At 40.3% G+C, this 16933-nt stretch overlaps 1 protein-coding gene across 1 annotated transcript in view; it reads right to left on the reverse strand.

The window, feature by feature from the left end:
* lpp (LIM domain containing preferred translocation partner in lipoma) overlaps nucleotides 1–16933 on the reverse strand; it is a 144827-nt gene that overhangs the window by 91620 nt on the left and 36274 nt on the right. The window contains exon 4 of the mRNA XM_054602612.1: nucleotides 2528–2721. Within this exon, the coding sequence (XP_054458587.1) occupies nucleotides 2528–2717 (190 nt within the window). The 5' untranslated portion in view covers nucleotides 2718–2721. The remainder of the gene's footprint in view (nucleotides 1–2527; nucleotides 2722–16933) is intronic.

A 16933-nucleotide genomic window follows, 5' to 3' on the forward strand; every position in this document is an offset into this window, starting at 1 on the left:
AGAAAACATGCTATATCGTGATCTATATTGTTATCCAGATATGAAATGACCTATATCAGGTTTTGGCCATATCTCCAAGCCCTGTAAACCTAAAAATCACACACATTTGACTTCTTTACTTACTAAATATCATATCTTGCAATAAGAGCATCTCTCTCAACATATATTACTAATCAAAGGTGATTATGAAGGCAGTTGTAGCATGTGTGGAGTCATATCTGTCTCATGTAAAGCAGACACAGAGTTCTGCTCTGCAGAGCACAGCCTCTTTGCTTCACTTAACTCTTCTTTATCTTGAATAATCTCTGAGAAGTAAATCTTAATAATTCAAGACTGTAACCCTGTTACAATGGAATAAAGTTTAATTAAATAAGCTAGGCTAAAACTCAGTTTAGTGAATATTAACTTGCAGCATATGTACCCTTTTATTCAAACAAAACATCAGCTCCCAAGGTGCCAAAAAAAAAAGCAGATTTTGCAAGGCTTCCTGGACTCACATGACTGCAAACCACAGTTCTTACACTGTATGCTTATTGGAAATTAGGCATGCAACAAGGCCTCCATCACATGCAAATATGGGAGTGTGAGCTTGAAGCAGACCATCAAAAAATGAAACAATTATTGCAAGGCCTTATGGCTCCACTTGTTATGGAGATTAAAAAGGAGAGATATTACAGCTCAATGACAAAGTATTATGATATCAGAGTCTGAGCCACCACACATATGGACGATCCAAACTTTGACAGCAAAGACCTGCAGTCTTAAAGCCAAAGTGAATGTACTGCTATCATATGAAACTAGACGGCCTGATGATTCCATTGGTACAATGTAGATTGTCTGGCAGGCTGAATAACGCTCCAAAGTGGGGCTAAATTTCGGCGAGGGAAAACAGGCTTTGCAATATTCTAAGGGGTCCCTTGACCTCTCATCTCAAGATATCTAAATGAAAATGGCTTCTATGAGTACCCACAAGGGCCCCCTTTACAGACATGCCCACTTTATGATAATCCGATGCCATCTGGGGCAAAGATCATGCCGTTTTTTGCATGCAGTATAAACGTGTTATTTTGGTGTATTTTAATATTTCTGCATGCTGGGGTCCCTAAACAGTCTTGGAACGGCATAAATTGAGGTGGGAGCATTTTTGCGAAACTCAAAGTCATTGTATGAAACAACCTGTTGTGACCTCTAAGAAAACCACAGCTTCATGAAACTTGAAACTAAAACCCTGGGGCATCCGAGCAATGAAGGCTTTTCTAGGTATAGTGACAAGAAAGGGGCTTCCCAGCACTTTTTAGAACAAGAGCGCTAGCCATCCAATTGCCCAAAAATTCAATTTTTGATGCAACAAGGCCTCAGTGCGGACTTTTCTGCGGTGTTACTCTACGTCTTGGTTTCTTAATGTGGGCTTTTTTGAAAATGATTATCAATACTCTTTGTGTACACAACAAATGATAGGCAACAACTTATAATACATTATAGATCACAGGAATAGCCAAAATATAGTTCCATCATAAAGTTGTAAGCCATTTTACACATTCACAATTTATTTCATTAATTATTTAAAAACTATATTTTTTATTTCTGATTTATTATGGAATACTTGACACACACTGCTGAGCTGCATCTCAAATGAATATTTAGGTCCCCAGCTTTCAGTTGATGTATACCACTGTCTTGTGGAAAATACTGTTGATCTGCTATCTTTCCGTAAAGATCCCTTGTACCAAACTAAAAATAGACAAAAGCGGGTCTATGTGGGTCTCTAAGGGTTAATAACCAAAATTCCCCTTGCATTCACGCCAAAGCAATCCACTGTTCTGTTACTAACAGAAACAAGGTCCAAAACTACGAACACAAGATCCAATTCAGTTTGTTTCAGTGCCTTGTTATGCTCCTATTCTACAGCTCTCTTTTTTTATATAATTTACTCCTCCTCTCTGTTTTGCAGGTCTGTTTACTGTCCGGATGCAGAACACTGTTGGCAAGAGTCTTATCTTTATATCAATGAGTTCTTAAGGATCGTAAAAATAAATCATATTGTAACCATGTAAACCAATGCTAAGTAGCTCTGCTATCTGGCAAATAAAGGGTGAATAAACTATGTGTATTACGTAAACAAATAACTTAGATATGAATCCTTTCTTTAATAATAGTGTATTGTCAGAGAGTGAACCGTTGCTCAGTAGCTGTTTTAAAGTGAACACTTAGACATTTAAAGTTGGGGGCTGTAGACTGCGCGACGACCCAAAATCAATACAGTGACATTGCTACTCAAGTTCACTGGTTCCTGAGGGAAACTGCAGAGTTCATTGTTGAGGAAAATAAATGATTTAAGCTGAAGTGGAACATGAATGTGGACTGACACTAAAAATGGCAGATGGCAACATGAAATGTATTTGATGTGAGTAAAGTCTGATAATAGTAATGTTACATACTAAAAATGAACTCGTTTCAGGTGGCGTCTAAAGGTTTCATTGTAAATTGCTTGATGTTAGAGATTCGCTGCTTTCTCCCGTGTTGTTACCTGCGGGGTCAGAGAGGGTGGGCTCTCCCGTCGCTTTGTAAGGGTTGAACTTGGGCTTGGGTGCGACCACTGGCGCAAATTTCTTGGGTGCCTGCTGCTGGGAGATGGAGATGCTCGCGCTACCCAGAGTGGTCTCCATCCTAGCGGCCACTTGTCCCGTCTGGTCGTTGTTGTTCTCCGGGTTCCACATGGTTCTGATGAGGAAAGACAGAGGTTATTTAAAAACTGAAGCTTGGGCCTGTGAATTGGGGGACGACATGAGGTCGGTCAACACAGGTGATGGAGACTTTCTGAAAAACCACAGAAATGAGGAAACTTAACTAAGGATCACGATCAACTTCAAAGAATCAAATAATCCAGCTCCAAACAGTTAAACTTTGACGACGCATCAACATTTATCTCATAGTTATTTTAATCACGAGGCACAGCAGCTGGAATCATCAGTAGACGTGATGTATAATATGTCCAGGACAGGAGCACCAGTGATCTCTCCAGGGAAGGGAACGGAAGAGGACTTGACAAAAGTCAAAAAGTATCTCTGAAGTCAAACTGCAGCAGTCCTTAGAATTGTAAGAGATTAAAGTTTAACTACAAAATCCTGAAAATGATAACATAGGTTACAATAATACACTCAATATATATATTTTGTTTTATGCGCTTCAAAACAACCAGGTCAGATGACGCTTCTACAATTTTCTGTAACTGCCCAAAACGAGGCATGGCTTCAACCTTTGTATCGAGGTCTCCTTTATCGTTCTTCACACAACTAATTCTTTCACATTTCAAGTGCGAGTTTAACGCTGACAACGGGACACGCGAGTCATGCTAAAGAAAAAGGGGAAAGCCGTCAGATGCATCCAGGAAGAGGTTTTAGATTCCTGCCTTCTAGTGCAGCCACTCCAAACAGGTAGAAACACTTTTTCTGGTAGAAACAAATTGTCACCTGGCCTAAACATGTGGTGTGGAGAAACATACTGAGGGCTTAAGCTCTGTCCAACTTAAAGTTACAACAAGGAACTTTTCATTTTGTGTCGATTTTTGCAACCCCCGTGGACGACAGTAGTCCAGCCAATGTATCGTTTGGTCATCATACTTATATCGATCAAATTCAATCTGAGCTTGATTTTGCAGTGAACGGTTGACTAAGTAAGACAAGAGCAATACAATTAATAACATCATTTGATCAAATGCCCAAAATGGCCACTTTGGACTTTATATAAGAGCTGGTATAGGAGCTAATAAAAGAGATAATAGCCCCCTATTGGCTATAAGAAAGAATGCAGGTTTAAGGCCCTACTGCTTGGCTTAACTTTTCAAACCTGGAGTTAGCCGTCTGAATATGGCCGACAGTATTTTTTGTGTGTCAAATAACCATTTTAAATTAAATATCGTCATGCTGCAGGGTCCTGGCCATAATATTCTAGACTTAAAAAAAACAACATCTTTGTTTGGTAAAGATTCGTACAAAAATAACACCATTGTCATTTTTATATCTTTTTCAATAAGAATGAGAATAATGATTTAGATAATGATGCAATCATTCCCTCTGCCATCGCAAATCATATCAAAATTGCAATACCAGTCAAAATAGTCACAATGAACCCTGTTCAGCCCTTAGCAAGACTCACACTGTGTAAGACACCTTACATTTGTGACAGTGGTTCTCAGGGTTCCTTAGCATTTATGCCTAATATTGCAGGTGGCTAATCACGGTCTACACAGTTCTGTGTGTGCAAGATTCAAGTCTACAGTACTTCTTGTATTTCAACTATTGAGTCAGATTATCAAAGCAGCTGGTAATGTTATTTTGCAAAATAATAAAGGAGCTGATACACACTGTGTTCTGACATGCATTCACGTGTCCAATCATTAAAGTAACAAAAGTATCAAAGAGGAGAAGAAACCACTTTGAACTATGAACCTTTTTTTTTTTTTTTTTTTAAACTCACATCCTTTCTTGCAATAAGAACAACAAATCCAAAAAGTGATGGGTGAGACAAAGAAAGGCGAAAACAACAAAGTGTTTTCAAACCAAAAAGACTTAACTACAGACAAGCATTGAAAAATGACCTCTGATATTCAGTTTTGATGCAGCTGTCAATAAGCGTGTGTGTGTGTGTGTGTGTGTGTGTGTGTGTGTGTGTGTGCGTGCGTGTGTGTGTATTTTCTTTACATTTTTTTACATTTTATTAATTTAAGTCATTTATGTATCTTTGTTGTTGTTTTTATAATGGAGAACTCTTGGATTGAAATTGCTACATTAAGATGCTGATCATATTGACAGCTAAACAACATAATGACTTTGATTACTATTATACTTATGTATTTGTGGATGTGTATGGCCTTAATACAGTTACAGTGAAAACAACAGAGTCAAAGTCTTTGCCGCGGCTGAGGACACAAACATCCACTATTTCACCATCGCATTCTGAAATCACTTGAAATATTTGAACTATTTATACGCCGCTCCTTTCCCCATCCTTCTTTTTTTGTTTGTGTTTGTTGTTCTGTGTTCTGATGTTTTTATGCTGTTTATTATCCTCAGTCTGACTGATACAGGGTTTACATTCTTTCTCCGGAGCACAGGAGAAAAAAAAAAAAGCCCACGCACAATCATCTTTTAATATCTGCTGAAATCCCTGCTCCTCCTGCCGCCTGAATGGTTCTTACTTTTGATACCCTCCCCCCCCTCCCGCCTGCTCTTAACGCTGCGATTCAGACATGCTGGTGTCTCACACCCACCTGTCCATTCAATGCAAATGCTTTCATTTCTCGCCGCTCAAATGGCTGACAAAATAAAAGATGAATTAAAAAAGAAGGCAAAAAAAGAGGAGAAATGATGTTAGAATGTGAGCAAGATTCAAAAGGCGACGGGTTGAATGGAAAATGTCTGTTTCAGTGTGTGGTAACATTTTTTTGATGACAGCAAATAATTCACAGTGGGGTGTCACTTACGCGTACTCGGCCTTAAAGTGCATATTAAATACAACAAAAATCTGTTTTTCTTCAAAACATGATTTATGTGCCATTTTTTGGGAGCACAAACCAGAACCCGACACACACTGATGACCTCAGCTTACAATCTTTATAGTGATTCATGGACTACTTGTGTGAATAACGACTTCTAATTGCTTGGCCCCCATTTGACTTCAAATTAAAAAGAAATCTACTTTCTAACGGGGAAATGGTCCTAATCAAAAATGATTGACAAGGAATGCAATAAAAAGGAACGTAATAAAAAAAAAGTAACAAGGACTTCGTTACAGAAAGGAAGTGTTGCTGTAGAGTTTTTAAAATATTTGCTGTTTTGGGCTCCACAATCAACTTCATTGTGTTGAGGTGAAGGCTGAAAATCTCTATAAGAGATATTTTAAAACCTTAGTGACTAAAAGCAGCAACTTTCTGCATTATCAGACAAATACCACAAGGGCTACGTAAAAATGTATGGGATTTTTATTTTGGCAAGCCAACCTTTTAATACCTTAAAGGACGAGCCTATTCAATATTTTCCGTATTGTTGCAGAAATCTATTAGAGGACCGAGACATGTAACATGTTAGTCCAACTATCAATACTTTCTGACTTCCTAAAACAGCAGGGCACTGCAGTTTTTAGCAACAGTACAGAGTTTTGCAAACTGAAATCCATTGATGTCGCGGTGCGCTAGTGTTCCCAAGGGCCTTTTTATTTTCAGGTTTTGACGGCTTTGCCCCGAGAAAAAAATTAAAATAACTCAACTTTATGAACGATGGACAGTGCACCGCATGTCATATGAGCTAGTAGATATATTTTCTTTTTTCTGTTATTACCAGTTTACATAAAATATATGGAGACCTTTTGGCTACCCGGAGCTTTACCAGCTGTCACAACGTCCTGTTGAGAGGATCGGCCAGAGCGACCACAGACAAACCGAGTGGTAAAGCTGCTGTGAGGGATTCACGGTGTGGGAAATCCATTTATCTGGGTTTGGATTTTGTTCAGTTTAGTCTGTGAAGCTCACTTACAGGCAATTCCCACAACTCGTTATTCGCAAGCACAACACGTGATCGGCCACTATTTCTTCAGGTACCAACATAGCATCCCCATTTGACATTGTGATACATCAGTCACAGTAAAGACTCTACAGTAGTCAGATTTGAAGGCAGAGGGGGAAGATTTGGAGAATGCTTGACATTCAACTTCCACATAGAGACAGAAGAGGCGGGCCTCCTGATCATGTATTACTGTAGACTTTTTCAGGGTTCAGCGTGTTAACTGATTGACTATGTTCAAAGGGGTCAGTGACTCAAAATGATACAGTGTACAACAGACGACTCAGCAACGTTTTTCAGGCTCAAAAATGCCCAATAAGCACGTGCCTCATCTCTATCGAATCAAATTATTTCAGCTCCATCTTTTGATGCTTCAAATCGTTTTTTCACCTGTAGAACATTGACAGATGCACAAGTTAAAACCCCATTGCAAGGGCCTTTCAGTGCAGTATTCTGGTGTGGTTTTCTCTGAGGAACAGTGGAAAAAGCAAAAATCTATTTATTCAAGTTCTACTTTACAAACTAGTTGGGGTTTACTGGCTGTTCATGAACAAATCTGGGTTGAAGGTGGAAGCAAAAACCACAATTACTGTGACGGAACCTCATTTTTTACAGTAAAAAAGCTTTTACATGTAATGCTATCAAAAGATTTTGCTTTTCAAATGCTTTTACCAAGAAACACTATCAGGTAATCCTGCAGGACTTGTGTGTTTAAAACAAGGTCATCAACTGACATTAACATTATAAACATTTGTCACACATTATCTCTATGAACCAGACACCTACAGAGAGAGAGATTAGCTGAGAAGATAAACTCGGTTAATAATAATTCTGTAAAATTTCACAGCACCTAAGGAGTGGTCAAACTGTTAAAGAGTAAAGTCTACTCATTGTATTCCCACATGGAGAAAGTTTGTCTCATAGCTTAGTGATAAAGAGCTAGCTGTTGTGATGCGTGTGACAGATTAAGTGCTTCTTCTTCCGCCCACCGCTGTTCAGTTGCAGAACAGGCGGTCATGTGACTGGTTTCCTGTTTGATTTTGGCCTCATGCTGATCGGTTGTCTTTCATTTCTTTCAATAAACTGACTTTTCTGGTGTAAGGTCCGGCTCCATCTGTACATAATGAATAACTGCTAATGAAACAGGGGCCTCGACTTGAGATCTCTTTTAATGTGCTGCATCTTGAGTAGTCCTGAATGGGTTGGAGACGAGCATGCAGCAGTGACAGGGCGAACCGAGGACAGCTCATAAGCCTGTCGCGGTCACAACTTAAGAGTTTCCACTTTGCCCAGTGTGTCTGTGGGAGGAAACCGGAGCACGCAGAGGAAACCCACACAAACAAAGATGTATGCGGCACATGCCATATGTGTGGAACTAGAACTTTGCTGCAAACATACTCTGACTCAACAGATGTGGCCTGGTTGTGATACGTATATCAGACCTTTGTCCCGCTGTGGCACGGGGTAACATTGCGTGCGTAGAGGTCTGATGAGACGAAACATGACATGCTTTTATGCTTATTTAACTTTGACTTAGTGTTCTGTGATCTCCTGCTACTTATTAAGATGAATTATGTATTTGCTTACCGCTCGTCTGCATCAGCTTTGATGTGTTCAGTGATAAAAAACGAAAAAGTCCCTCCCTCGTGCTAATGACGTGAACACAAACACGAGAGGACATGTACCAATATACACACACATACAGAGAGATGGGATTGATATGGGAGGCATATGGTACAGGTCGAAAGTGCACACGCAGTCGCACAAAAAAAAAAAAAGGCAGCAGCCGTCAATTGTGATTGCCGGGGCGAGCTGTGACACCGTGTTTAACAGTTTGCTTTATGGGGGCACGGCAGTCGGGCTGTCTTCTCACAGCTGTTCCGCTGCACTTTTACAGCTGTCATTGAGGAACTGCTGCAGGTGTTTCTGCTGCATTAATCTTTCATATCCACCAAGGAAACTATCAAACAAAAACCATCCAAAGAGGACCACAGAGAGTACAGAATTCAAACAGAAAAATGGCAGGGTTCAGAGATTTATTTGGTGTTCGGGGAGGGGCGGGGGTAGTGTTCATGACACGCTTTCTAGCTAAATCTTTTTCTGAATCGCATGTTGAAAACGTACACAGAACGGCAGATCTTGATCTGGCAAAAAGACAGCGGTAGCTTATTTAACAAAGTCAAATACTCAAAGATCTATGGGTGATTGATTCCTCTTACAGGCGGTAGAGGTAGAAGTGTTTTCACACTCTTAGTAAAACAGTAGTTAGAGCTAAGGTAGATCATGTGTTTTAGAAACTGTTGAAGTTATCTTTACATCCCAACAGCAATCACTAAATGAAATGCGCTAACACAAAAAGAGAAAAAAAACAGGTATCTGTGGCTGTCGCAGTACTGTAATTAGCCCGACCAATCAATTCATTCACCCAGCAGCCTGTCCTTCTAATCCAACTGTTTCTTCTCGTATACTCAGTGCACGTCACAGAGTCTTCCACAAGCTGCTAGCTGGACAGCTTTGAGTAATAACCAAGATGCCACAGGACAGAAACCAAGATGGCAACAGACTGAAACAAAGATGGCAATGCAAAAAAACCAAGATGCCAACGGCCAAAAACAAAAATGGCGTGTGCTAAAAACCACAACAGCATGGCCAAAAACCACAATAGAAACAGTCAAAATGCCAAATTTAAGGCTTCAAAATCGTTGAGTATAAACCAACTGGTGATGTCGTGGTGAGTAAGTCTCCTGCTTCTACACAGTCCATGGAAGGGACGAGTCAGTGTTGCTGACTTTGTTTTGAAGGACATAATAGGACTGGCTATTTTAGGGCCCAGCCACTAGGGGCGCTTACTGTTCTTTATGGTAGTGAGTGAGAGCAGCATGATTCAGACTTATTTTCATCTGTTCAGGTTAGATGTGCTACACAGAGACATTTTTTCCAAAGTTTGCATTCCTGTGTGTGCGACCAGAGAAATAACCACACACACCCAAACATACTAACACACATACACACAGGCAAGTGTGTATTGGATTAAAGTGCAGCAAATTGATCATCTGTCTCAGGCATCATTATTCACATCAAGACTTGGGGAACATAGGGAGAGCATTCTAGCAGATGCACACTCCGCGATTGTAACTTTGAGTAGCCAGCCTGTAATTATTGAGCCTCTGCAACAGACTTGGTCACTTCCTGAAACACTGGGCTGGATTTTTTTTAGTGGGAGTATGTTTTTTTAATCCAGCTCACTATTTATTGATGGTTCTACACTGTTACCTATGCAAGCGATACGTTAATGCTACGAATTTAAAACTAGATTGCTGAGCACTGTAGTTTTCATCAAACCTTACTTAACAGAAAATAGGGCATTTGTTGGGTACTATTTTCAGCAGCAGATTAATACACATTTGGTGCTCTGGTGTGTTTGTCGACAACAATGGAGCTCTATGGCAGGGAGCAAGAAGATATATCAGGCTTTGATTCAAACACAATACTTGTAAGTGGGATCACTTTATTGTTGCATTTGGTCTTTTCATTGAATTTGCTGACAAATAGAGATATATAGAATAGCACCACACTCAAAGACTAAAAAATGTTCCATCTGCTGGTTTGCTTCACACAACAGCACAGAACAGGAGATTGAAAATGAGCAAATCTCCTCATGTACACTATATATTAAAGGGCTTCCAGTGCAATCCATAATACTCTAAGTGTTTCTATATATCTTAAAGTTTATAAGGAAAAGTGAAATAAGATCTGAAGTCCAATTATGCTGCTTTTCTCCCACCTTGTGCTTTGTCCCATAAGTGGAATTCAGTTAAAACTACACAGCCCTTGGTTCACTAGGCACCGATCAAAACATAACTTCAAAAAGACACTGCAGAGATGAATGTGGAGATACACTCTGGCTGGCAGATTTTTCATACCAAGTAGAGGGGTGGGAGGCAACTGGGATTAGCACTCACGGTTCGTGACGCAACGTGCGGAGGGTCGGCCATGCGGATGAAAACGCTTTAAAAATTAAAGGTTCCCATCTGCAAGAGGTTACTGCCGAGTCTTCCCAGCGTTGGATTCGCTCTGCTTTAGAGGGCTGGTTGAATGGCTGAACAGGTTAATGCGACATTACACAAACAAGAGCTCGCTGCCCGCGTTCCGCTGTTTGGAAGCGGGGAAGAGCAAAGAGTTCAAGTGGTCATTATGAATCTTGAAATGTTTTGTGCAAAAAGGGGTAAATATTTGAAAGTGCCCGAAGCCTGACACCATGCGATGTGTTGACATATTAATAATAGCAAAAGGCTGTTTTGGACCTCTTTCAAGTGTTAAAATTTTTATACTGGAAGTGCAACACCGGTGTCGGGGCATCAGAGGACTGGGCAAGTCAAACACCATGTTCTGAAACATAGCTACTGCAAACAGCACAGCGACATGGCAAGATCACCACAACACCAGCTGAAGAGCAGAGAATGGGGATGTATTTTCTTACTGATGCTGCTATTTCTATTGCACTTCAGTGGTCTTTGCTGTATTTTAGGCTGATTTCACTAAAGATTCAATAAAAAATACAATTAATGGAACATTTTGATTAATATATTGTCAGAGTACTGAAATAGGTAAATGTTACAAGGCTTACAAGTGCCATTTTACTGATATTATCTGTACCTTTGCCAGCAGTTCTTTATCACACCATGACCTAGACTTAATCCAAATTAGGATTTAAGTGCATGTAAATGTGAGAAAGTAAGATTTTACTTCTTTATCCCTTTAAGACAGGAATTCCCTGTGCGGAAATGTGAGACCGTAATTTGTTATTTGACTTATCCCTATAAAACATGTAGGGTATGGATTAAGTAGAGTTAAACATCCCTGTTAAGTCCCAACACAGTAAGAGGTCCTGGTAAATCCCCAGAGGGATAAAAGAAAGAGGACATCTTAAAATAAAATAAAAATTGGTACATATTCAGACATGGTTTTTCATATTTGTCATACCTATGACGGTCAGTGCCAGCACAAATCAATTGTCAACATTTTCAGAAGCTAATGCCAGACTGCTGTCTCTTTCTTGTAACAAAACGTCTGCAGCTGGAAAATAATTGAATCTGTTATTTGTGTTTTTGAAAAATAAATTTATTTTGGCTGAATGGTACTTTGGAAACCAAACTTTGAAATAGGGAGTTTTTTGGAGGGTTGCAACTGGCGGGTACTTTCATAACTGATTCAAATGCCCAATATTTTATAATTTAAAAGATACTCTTTGGAGTTTTTGACCGTAAGTAACATCATGTTGTTAAGAGCTGTACCCCAATTCATTTCATCTTCATCATGCATGCACACGCTGCCGTTTTTTACGTTATTCCACTGATCAAAAGTTGCTGTCGGTTAGCTGCAAACTAGCTAGCATCAAGGCAGCAAAGGTTTTGGATCAGATGGTTTATAAGGAAGGAAGTAGATTCAACATGTTTGTCAGGTCGCAAGGAATGATTTCACAAGGTACCTAAAATGTAAGAAAACAGTGAGAAATCCATTAGAAATTCTTCAAATGTCTTGTCCTGTTCGACAAATAATCCCAAAAACCCACAGAAATTCAGTTTACAGTAATATAAAGTCAGAGAAAATCCTCACAATTGAGAAAGCTGGCAGCAGAGGATTGTTGTCCTTTCCGCTTGAAAAAGGATTAAAATGAGTGCTTAATTATGGACAATTTACTTTAAAATGAATCGGCAAAATAGCTGCCATTCCTTTTTCTCTAAATTGACTCTTCCCTGTCACTTCTGTCATCTCCACTTTATGTGATTTAATCAAAATTAAAGTGATTTTATTAATATGTTATTCAGCCGGTTACTGTTATTTTCAGACTTCACTTCAAAGTGAGGCACAGTATTGGTTTGAATGCCACTGTTCACATGTGGGTACTGATTATTAGAGAATACATTTTCATTGAGATTTCTATGAGTATTATATTTATAATGGTATAGCTAAAGTAGATTTCAGAAAAATCCTGGTTTGATGTACTGCAGCCCGATAGAGGACATTTTTCAGAGGGCATTTGAAGCCATATCAATTTTGTCATGTCAACAGTCTTTTAGTTGCTGATCACTAATCTACAACCAAACAATCAAGGGAAGAAAAGTCTGACCGGACTGTGTGCGTGTGTGGGGGGGGGGGAGCTCTTCTGTGTTCTTGATACATCACAGTGAGGCGGCTTCGCCTCTAACACCAACAACAGTAGGTCCTGTTTCAACACTCCCGTCTCGCAGTGACTCGCTGTAAGTCAATCCTGGCGCGCCGGCACTGGCCACTTAACACAAACCGGCCGTGACAACAAGAAGGTGAGAAAGCTAGCAGGCAAAATCACCTTTGTGTTGTGTCAAAGCGAGTGTGCTCAGAGCTGTGTGAAGAAGAGGGTCTCAATCACAACTCATCGTGTCTACACTCAGACCGTAACCGGACAGACGGACGGGGGGGGGGGCTGTCAGACTCCAAGTCTGACAGCAAGTGTTCCCCAGAGAGGAGAGAACAAACTTGTTGGGCTGGTTGCCACAACGGACATCAACGGTTCCTCCTCTCCTTCCACATCAGCGGGTGCAACAGTGGGCTCTTTGATTCATATCGACCTGCATGAGGCAATAGGTTATCAGGTGCTAGAATTATGTCAGCCGTTTAAATTTGCAAATGAATTGTTCATCATTGACGGGGGCAGAGTAACAGAGTGTTTTAACAGCAACAGTCCACCTGGCTCGGAGTCCGCTTTGAAACACAAGCACAATCCATTTTGTTAAAGGACGGACAATCTCAGACCTGTTTGTAAAAAGAGCTCTCAGACGGCCGCTGTAAAGCCCCTCATAATGAGGCTAATTACACAGAGGATAATATTAAGGTTAATCAAATGATAAACAGTGCAAATACCGATTTGTTTTCCCCATTAGCTATTGTGAGGACCCCAACCAGTTGATAACCATTACAAATGAGATTTGGAGCTGTGACTTCTACAAAGAGTAAAAACCCCACCCCCCACCACCACCTCCCTGAGCAAAGCAGAGGGGGAAAACAACGGGGCAAGAAATGAAAAGGTAGCGGCACTGCTTTAACTGTTAAGACATCACATGGAACTTATTCTCTAGTTGTAAAAAGCTTCAAGTTGTGAAAGAGCTCTGCTACTGTACGTCTGAGCATATTGATTTATTACAGGAGGTCAATTACAATGTCATTAAAAACTGGAGGTGTTCAGTGTGCTTCTCTCTTTGCTTAAGATATGATTTTACACTGTCATGGACCTTGGAGTCCCTTTTTAATGTGTTTGTTTAGGAGTAAGCATGTGTATGTATGCATGGGTTCGTAGATGGACTATTGAATGGGCCTAGAGGGCACAGGCCCAGGGTCCCAAAGGTGTAGGGGGCCGCATGGAGGCACAAAGACTCCATGGGCAACAACTACAAAGAGACACAAGATAACTACCAAAGATGCAGAATGACTACAAATAAATGCAAGATGGTGACAAAGACACACCAAACAACAACAAAGCGATGCAAAATGGTCAAAAAGAGACAACAAACAACAACAAAGAGATTCAAAATTACCAAAGATACACAAAAACCCACAACAAAGAGACGCAAAATGGTCACAAAGTTACGCAAAAAACAACAACAAAAATACAACAAAATGGTCCAAAATGGTCATAAAGAGACAACAAAAAACAAGAGGACAACAAAGAGATGCAACATTGCCACAAAAAGATACAAAACAATATACAGTGGGTACGGAAAGTATTCAGACCCCTTTAAATTTTTCACTCTTTGTTTCATTGCAGCCATTTGCTAAAATCGAAAAAGTTCATTTTTTTTCGCATTAATGTACACTCAGCAACCCATCTTGACAGAAAAAAACAGAAATGTAGAAATTTTTGCAAATTTATTAAAAAAGAAAAACTGAAATATCACATGGTCATAAGTATTCAGACCCTTTGCTGTGACACTCATATTTAACTCACATGCTGTCCATTTCTTCTGATCCTCCTTGAGATGGTTCTACTCCTTCATTGGAGTCCAGCTGTGTTTAATTAAACTGATTGGACTTGATTAGGAAAGGCACACACCTGTCTATATAAGACCTTACAGCTCACAGTGCATGTCAGAACAAATGAGAATCATGAGGTCGAAGGAACTGCCCAAGGAGCTCAGAGACAGAATTGTGGCAAGGCACAGATCTGGCCAAGGTTACAAAAGAATTTCTGCAGCACTCAAGGTTCCTAAGAGCACAGTGGCCTCCATAATCCTTAAATGGAAGAAGTATGGGATGACCAGAACTCTTCCTAGACCTGGCCGTCCAGCCAAACTGAGCAATCGTGGGAGAAGAGCCTTGGTGAGAGAGGTAAAGAAGAACCCAAAGATCACTGTGGCTGAGCTCCAGAGATGCAGTAGGGAGATGGGAGAAAGTTCCACAAAGTCAACTATCACTGCAGCCCTCCACCAGTCGGGGCTTTATGGCAGAGTGGCCCGACGGAAGCCTCTCCTCAGTGCAAGACATATGAAAGCCCGCATAGAGTTTGCCAAAAAACACATGGAGGACTCCCAAACTATGAGAAATAAGATTCTCTGGTCTGATGAGACCAAGATTGAACTTTTTGGCGTTAATTCTAAGCGGTATGTGTGGAGAAAACCAGGCACTGCTCATCACCTGCCCAATACAATCCCAACAGTGAAACATGGTGGTGGCAGCATCATGCTATGGGGGTGTTTTTCAGCTGCAGGGACAGGACGACTGGTTGCAATTGAAGGAAAGATGAATGCGGCCAAGTACAGAGATATCCTGGAAGAAAACCTCCTCCAGAGTGCTCAGGACCTCAGACTGGGCCGAAGGTTCACCTTCCAACAAGACAATGACCCGAAGCACACAGCTAAAATAACAAAGGAGTGGCTTCGGAACAAGTCTGTGACCATTCTTGACTGGCCCAGCCAGAGCCCTGACCTAAACCCAATTGAGCATCTCTGGAGAGACCTGAAAATGGCTGTCCACCAACGTTCACCATCCAACCTGACAGAACTGGAGAGGATCTGCAAGGAAGAATGGCAGAGGATCCCCAAATCCAGGTGTGAGAAACTTGTTGCATCATTCCCAAGAAGACTCATGGCTGTACTAGCTCAAAAGGGTGCTTCTACTCAATACTGAGCAAAGGGTCTGAATACTTATGACCATGTGATATTTCAGTTTTTCTTTTTTAATAAATTTGCAAAAATTTCTACATTTCTGGTTTTTTCTGTCAAGATGGGTTGCTGAGTGTACATTAATGCGAAAAAAATGAACTTTTTCGATTTTAGCAAATGGCTGCAATGAAACAAAGAGTGAAAAATTTAAAGGGGTCTGAATACTTTCCGTACCCATATATATATATATATATATATATATATATATATATATATATAAAATTAGTTGAGTTTCTCCCCAAAGAATAACACAAAAGCACCACTTTAAATCTGATGTTTACCAGAGATGTGCTCTAAAGTTTCTTGGAAATAAATCATTCAGCAAAAAACGAGCCGCCGAGAGAAATCTTGGTCGACTAAGAAAAAAACGACAGATTAGTCGAAGGGAGGTCTGAGGAGCAAATACCCCCATCCAGGAATCCCTTTAGACGGGGACTTCTGTCTCAATATGTCTAATAATAAAGGGAGGAACCTGGTGCGGACTCAGAGTCAGTTCTGATCACGTGGTACGTCATCATCACTGCAGGACAAAATACTGTAGGAAGTCAGCAGTCTATGCAAGGGCTGAGGGACATTTATTTTTGTTTTTGCATTCTGTGAAAAATATAGACTGACTACATCAGTTACAGATTTCAAACTGTTGTTTTCTCTCTTTGGCTACAGATGGAGCAGGAAGTGAAAGCAGAACTTTCGGTCCTTGTTATATTTCTGACCTCTTGGTGCAACAAAAGCTTGTAGATAATTTGAGATGGTCAGGCTGGCAGAGGTATTTTATCTGTTCCAGAGTCCTGATGTGAGGGGGTCTCTCTATTTCTCTCTCTCAAGCAATTGTTCTCATATTTCTACAGTCATTTCTAATAGGTTTCTTCAACCTCCTCCTGCACATTTTTTTTCTCGGCAGTCATTGTGTCTGATTTATTTTTATTTTTTTTTATCTATCTGCACGAGAAAACTAAACCTGTTGTAACCTTCACACACAAAAAAGAGGCTCAGAGAAAGTTTGAAGGGTCAAAATACTTAGCGAGAAGATCCACTGTTTGAATATGTTCTCTACTCTTCCATTGTGCTCTAAAGTGTCATCATTCATTTCAGAGTTACATTGCAAAACAAGAATTATGTCCCCGCATCACATGGGCATAAAGAATACCACTTATTCCACCGGATAATCGCTTTGTTTGTCAA

This window comes from Anoplopoma fimbria, chromosome 8 (genome assembly GCF_027596085.1).
Source record: "Anoplopoma fimbria isolate UVic2021 breed Golden Eagle Sablefish chromosome 8, Afim_UVic_2022, whole genome shotgun sequence".
In the NCBI taxonomy this organism is placed as follows: domain Eukaryota; kingdom Metazoa; phylum Chordata; class Actinopteri; order Perciformes; family Anoplopomatidae; genus Anoplopoma; species Anoplopoma fimbria.